The sequence below is a fragment of the Psammomys obesus genome, unplaced genomic scaffold, assembly GCF_907164565.1.
Source record: "Psammomys obesus unplaced genomic scaffold, mPsaObe1.curated_primary_1811, whole genome shotgun sequence".
NCBI classification, from domain to species: Eukaryota; Metazoa; Chordata; class Mammalia; order Rodentia; family Muridae; genus Psammomys; species Psammomys obesus.
Window position 1 is genome coordinate 185,877 of NW_026590269.1, and position 6,719 is coordinate 192,595.

General features: G+C 39.5%; 1 protein-coding gene across 1 annotated transcript in view; it reads right to left on the minus strand.

Moving 5' to 3' along the window:
* The window catches only part of LOC129676415 (protocadherin beta-7-like), a 37,092-nt gene extending 35,351 nt beyond the window's left edge, over positions 1-1,741 (minus strand). The window contains exon 1 of the mRNA XM_055606758.1: positions 3-1,741. Within this exon, the coding sequence (XP_055462733.1) occupies positions 3-1,694 (1,692 nt within the window). The 5' untranslated portion in view covers positions 1,695-1,741. The remainder of the gene's footprint in view (positions 1-2) is intronic.
* Between the last annotated feature and the right edge of the window lie 4,978 nt (positions 1,742-6,719).

The window sequence follows — 6,719 nt, forward strand, 5'->3', positions numbered from 1 at the left end:
AGAGGGTAGAGCACGAAGGGCGCATTGTCATTGTCATCCAGCACCAGGACTCGCACCAGCGCCTGGCTGCTGAGAGCAGGGGAGCCTTGGTCTATGGCGGCCACGCGGAACTCGAAGGACTTTAGAGCCTCATAGTCCAGGGCCCTGAGCGCGAACAACTGCCCATTATCTGCGTTGATGGAGACTAAAGAGTTGAGGTCCAGCTGCGGGTCCTGTGGCAGCAGCAGCGAGTAGGTGATGTGGGCGTTGGAGCCAGAGTCTGAGTCTGTGGCTCTGATGGTGCCTATGTGCAGGGCGGGGCTGTTGTTCTCGCGGACAGACAGGGCGTAGGAGGATTGGGTGAAGGCGGGGGCGTTGTCGTTGATGTCAGACACCTGCACTGTTATGGTGTGCTGGGTTTTGAGCCTGGGTGAGCCCATGTCGGAGACGGAGATGGTGATGTTGTACTCAGTGTTCGATTCTCTATCTAAAGGCTTCTCTGTTACCAGGGTGTAGAAATTTTCCACAGATGGCTTCAGGACGAAAGGGAGATCATGCGGAATGGAGCACATGGTTTTCCCGTTGTTTCCCGAATCTCTGTCTCTAATCTTAAAAACTGCAACGACTGTTTCTGGCGAATTTTCTGCAATTGGGCTAGTAAGTGATGACATGAGAAGTTCGGGTGGGTTATCGTTTACATCTGTTACCTCTACAACCACAGTGCATTTCCCAGAGAGTCCTCCACCATCTTTGGCCTGAATGGTTATTGAGTAAGTTTGGATTGCTTCGTAGTTGAGTTCACCTTTAAGATAAAGACTGCCGGATGTAGAATTGATTTGAAACGTTTGGAGAATTCTCTCAGTGGCATAAAAAAATGTGTACGCTATTTGTCCATAACTTCCCGTGTCTAAATCCCTAGCAGACACAGCAACCACCAAGGAGCCAACAGGGGTGTTTTCAGGTGACTGCACTTTGTAGAGCGACTGCGCAAATTCGGGGGAGTTGTCATTTATATCTAACACCAGGATTTTCACCAGGGCGGTCCCAGATCTGGGCGGAGCTCCACCATCTAAGGCTGTGAGAGTTAACGTGAACTCTGGTATTTCTTCCCGGTCCAGCATTTGATCCAGCACCAGCTCAGGAAAGACAACCCCCTCCCCTCCATCATGCACTTGAATGTGGAAGTTAGCGTTGGGACTGATGGTGTAGTTACTCAGGCTGTTCCTTCCCACGTCAGAGTCCTGTGCCCTTTCCAAGAGAAACGTCGCCCCTGGAGTGGTACTTTCTGATATTCTCAAGAGGATTTCTTTGTCTAGAAATACTGGAGAATTATCATTTATATCTTTGACATGGAGTGCAGCGCTGTAGATCTGAAATGGTTTTTCCAACAGCACCTGGAAAGCCAGCACACAGGGCTCTGTGGGGCCACACAGTTCCTCTCGGTCCAGCTTCTCGTTTAGGATTAATTCTCCAGTAAGCGGACTGAGCAGTAAAAACTGTGTGTTCTGGTCAGAAACAATTCTAGCTTCACGGGCTGACAGTTCCCTCAGCCCTAACCCCAAATCTTTCTCTAGATTGCCCAGGAAAGTGCCTTTATCAGTTTCCTCTGCCACAAAATACTGAAGCTGTTTGGCTCTAGCCCAAGATGCTCCCAGAAATACACAAAGAAACAGTACTTGCCTTTTCTGCATAGCTTGCTCCAATCTGGTCTCCATTCTTCAAATTAAAAATCTTTCCACTTGGCCTCGGGCAGCTCTCTGGAATGTCAGCAGCTGGAATCCTTAGGAATGACCTGGACACTAGCAATTCCTGTGAAAAGAGTGAGGCGCCTTCTCCCAAGCTATACTGAAAGCTGTATAATTTCCTATGGCTTTGTGGGAAATCCGGAATACCCTTTGTGCATTTTTCTTCCTTCCCGTCCCTTTCTTTTCCTCTTTTTAGCCTGCAGCGCCACCTTGTGTTTTAAGAGCGTTATTCTCTGTCTTAAGATTGGAGCAAAAAAGATGGCGGATTAAAGCCATTCTGCACCAGGGTTTACATTAAACTCTCCTGCTCTCCACCAAAATCTAAGAAAATCAGAAAAACCCCTGTTCCAAAAGTTGATAGTAAAAATTATAAAAGGTCATCAAGCCTCCACCAAGAAGTAAAAAAAAAAAAAATACGTTATTTGTAAATCACTTAACAATAATGATCTTCATAAGAAAGAAAAACTAGGCTTTTCTTTTTTAGTTTCTTTTGAATTGGACAATTCTTCCACTTTTGAGGTCTTCACTCTTCTTCTATACTTTTTATAACATTTTCTGCTCCACACTTTTCACCCTTCATCTGCCCTAAGTACTGCATATTAGTATTAATTGCTAAGATCTCCAATACCCAGGAAATCCTCTAGTACCGTCTGTAGCAAGCAGGTCAGACTTGCATTTCTGGAGGTCCTTCTACATTGCATTTTTATGATGGTTTCTTTCAGAGAGAAATACTGAGATTTTTAAACCAAGGATGTTTCCTTTTTCTTTCACAGAATGTTTTTTATATTTGTTTAAATCATCCTTGTGCTATTTAGCTTTTAAATTCTTGAGTCCTTAAACATAAGCTAAATTTATCCATGATGAATTAGTTTTGATACACAGGTTGATTTGGTTATAGGATATTTCTGGCCTATGTTTCACTTCATGTTTATATTGTTTAATTAAAATGGTTTGGGTAGTAGATTGAAATTCTGACCTCCTAGGAGGGCAAGGAAGCTTTCCATCCCCCTTTACAGAGCAGAACTGGCATAACTATATTGTTCGCTTCTACATGCTCAATTCCAATTTGCTTTGTGAACTGCCTGAGATCAGTACTTTCATTGGAGGTAGGTCTTCATCTTTTCCATTCTGCCCTGGACTATAAGTTTGCTCAGAATTCTTTAGGTACCTATCATTTTATTAAATGTCATTTTTCTCATTTTTGTATTTGTTAGCATTATTTATGTTTCCCTAGTACTATCAGCAATGCCTCATATCCTATCTACCCTCTACTTGTAGTGAGACTTTTAAGAGCTCCAGGTTACTGACATTAATTGTGTTCCCCCAAAATAAAATGTAGCCATTGGTTTAAAAAAAAAACAAACACTAAAAGACTTAAAATATGATTTTGCCTTTTCTCTTACCTTCTCTGTTTTCTGTCCCAAGATGCAGCCTTTTTTTTTTTTTTTAGTCACCTCCTCTGCCACTAATTTTTAAAAAATATATCTTAGACATTACAATCTGACTTCTTAGTAATTTGGGTTACATTTGTGCTCCTTCATGCCTCTTTTCACTTGCAACATGTTAGGAACATTACCTTATAATTATAATAATAGTCACTGGCTTTAAGAAATCACGTAGGTTCCTGTTACTGAAAAGATGACATGATGTCAAGGGTCTCAACAATAATCATTTTGCATGATGTCGTATGCTTCTCACCCTTATTTTCCTGACATTAATAATTACCTTCGTTTTTAATTTTCTTTTTCTTTTGTTTTTTTCGAGATAGAGTTTCTCTGTGTATCCTTGGATGTCCTGGATTCACTTTGTAGATCAGGCTAGCCTCCAACTCACAGAGGTCTCCCTGCCTCTGCATCCCTGAGTGCTGGAATTACAGGCATGTGCCACTGCACCTGGCTGGTTTAAATTTTCTTTATCAGTAGTATTATTCACATCTTCCTATGACTCCAGTTGTCTCCCAATACAATCCCACACATGGAGATTCCTTTGACTTTCAAGATGCCAGTTCCCCGTTAATTGGGTGGTTGCTTTCTACATCTGCTACACTGCTGTCATCTTGGAACTTCTTATTGTTGTCATCCATGGGATTCTCTGTATTTTATTCTAGTAAAGTTTCCCAGGTATTTTTTTTCTGATGGAAGTAAGGTAAAATCTCAGGGTTGTTTTGATTTGCATTTTCCTGATGACTAAGGATGTTGACCATTTTTTTAAGTGTTTCTCTGCCAGTCGATATTCCTCTATTGAGAATTCCCTGTTTAGCTCTGTACCCCATTTTTAATTGGATTACTTGATTTGTTGCTGTTTAACTCTTGAGTTTTCTTTTTATATATTCTGGATATTAGCTCTCTGTCAGATATAGAGTTGGTGAAGATCTTTTTTCCAGTCTGTAGGCTGTTGTTTTGTCTGACAACAGTGTCCTTCGCTTCTAAGAAGATTTTCAGGTTCATTGGTTCCCATTTATTGATTGTTGATCTTAGAGCCTGTGCTGTTGGTGTTCTGTTCAGGAAGTTGTCTCCTGTGCCAATGAGTTCAAGGCTCTTCCCCACTTAATCTTCTAACAGGTTTAGTATGTCTGGTTTTATATGGAGGTCTTTGATCCACTTAGACTTTAGTTTTATTCAGGGTAAAAGTATGGATATATTTGCATTTTCTACATGTAGACATCCAGTTAGACCAGCACCATTTGTTGAACATGCTATCTTTTTTCCATTGTACAGTTTTGGCATCTTTGTCAAAAATCAGGTGTCCATAAGTGTATGGGTTTATTTCTGGGTCTTCTATTCAATTCCATGGATTCCCCATTCTGTTTCTATGCCAGTACCATGCAGTTTTTACTATTGTTGCTCTATAGTACAGCTTGCGATCAAGGATGGAGATACCTCCAGAAGATCTTTTATTGTATAGGATTGTTTTATTGATTTTGGGTTTCTTGTTATTCCATATGAAATAGGGCATTTTTCTTTCAATGTCCATAAAGAATTGTGTTGGAAGTTTGGTGGGAATTGCATTCAATCTTTAGATTGCTTTTGGTAAGATGGTCATTTTTTACTATGTTAATCCTGCCAAGCCATGAGCATGGGAGATCTTTCTATCTTCTGAAATCTTCTTCTATTTCTTTCTTCAGAGACTGGAAGTTTTTTTCATACAAGTCTTTGACTTGCTTGGTTAGGGTTACACCAAGGTATTTTATGTCTTTTGTAGCTATTGTGAAGGGTGTTGTTTCCCTAATTTGTTTCTCAGCCTGGTTGTCTTTTTTATACAGGAGGGCTACTGATTTTTTTTTTAGTTAATTTTGTATCCAGCTACTTTGCTGAAATTGTTTATCAGGTGAAGGAGTTCCCTGGCAGAATTTTGGGGGTAACTCATGTGATACTCATATGATACTATAATATCATCTGCAAATAGTTATATTTTTGATGTCTTTTCTGATTTGAATCCCCTCAATCTCTTTTAATTGTCTTATAGCTCTAGCAAGGACTTCAAGAACTATGTTCAAGAGATATCGAGAGAGTGGGCACTCTTGCCTTGTCCCTGATTTCAGTGGGATTGATTTTAGTTTCTCTCCATTTAGTTCGATGTTGGTTGTAGGCTTGCTGTATATCACCTTTACCATGTTTAGGTAAGTGCCTTGTATCCCTGATCTCTCCAGGACTTTAAACATAAATGAGTGTTGGATTTTGTCAAATGCTTTTTCAGCATCTAAGGAGATTATCATGTGTTTTTTCTTTCAGTTTGTTTATATGGTGGATCACATTGATGGATTTCCATATATAAAACCACCTCTGCATACCTGAGATGAAGTCTGCTTGGTCATAGTGGATGATATCCTTGATGTGTTTTAGGATTCAGTTTGCGAGTATTTTGTTCAGTATTTTTGCATCAATGTTCATAAGAGAGATTGGCCTGAGGTTCTCTTTCCTTTGTCAGAGAGCTTTGTGAGGTTTAGGTATAAAGGTAACTGTGGCTTCATAGAATGAGTTTGGTAATGTTCCTTCTTTCTTGATGAATAGTTTTCAGAATATCGGTGTTGGCTCTTTTCTGAAGGTCTGGTAGAATTCTGTGCTGAAACTATCTGGCCCCGGGCTTTTTTTTTTTTTTTTTTTTTTTTTTTTTTTTTTTTTTGGATGGGGGATTTTTGATGACAGCTATTTCCTTAGGGGATATAAGACTATTTAATTTATTTACCTGGTCTTGATTCAGCTTTGGTAAGTGGAACCGATCAAGAAAATTATCCATTTCATTTAGATTTTCAAATTTTGTGTTGTATAGGCTTTTGAAGTAAGATCTAATGATTGTTTGGATTTCCTCAGTGTCTGTTGTTATGTCTCCCTTTTCATTTCTGATTTTGTTAATTTGGGTAGTGTCTTTCTGCCTTTTACTTAGTTTGGCTAAGGGTTTGTCTACCTTGTTTTCTCAAAGAACCAGCTATTGGTTTCATTGATTCTTTGAATTGTTTTATTTGTTTCTAATTTATTGATTTCAGCCTTGAGTTTGATTATTTCCATCCATCTCCTCCTCTTGGGTGTGTCTGCTTCTTTTTTTTCTAGGGCTTTCATGTGAGCCATTAAGTTGAGTGAATGAGATTTTTCAAATTTCTTCTTGAAGTCACTTAGTGCCATGAACTTTCTTCTTGGCACTGCTTTCATTGTTTCCCATAAGTTTGGGTATTTTCTGTCTTCATTTTCATTGATTTCTAGGAAGTCTTTAATTTATTTCTTCATTTCTTCCCTGACCTAGTTGTCATTGGGGAGAGAGTTGTTCAGTTTCCATGTGTACGTAAGCTTTTTGCTATTTCTGTTGTTGTTGATATCCAGCTTTAGTCCATGGTGGTCAGATAGGATGCAAGGGATTATTTCAATCATCTTGTATCTGTTGAGTCTTGCTTTGTGACCAACTATATGGTCTATTTTGGAGAAGGTTCCATGAGGTGCTGAGAAGAAGGTAAATTCTTTTGTGTTTGGGTAAAAGGTTCTGTAGATGTCTGTTAGGTCCATT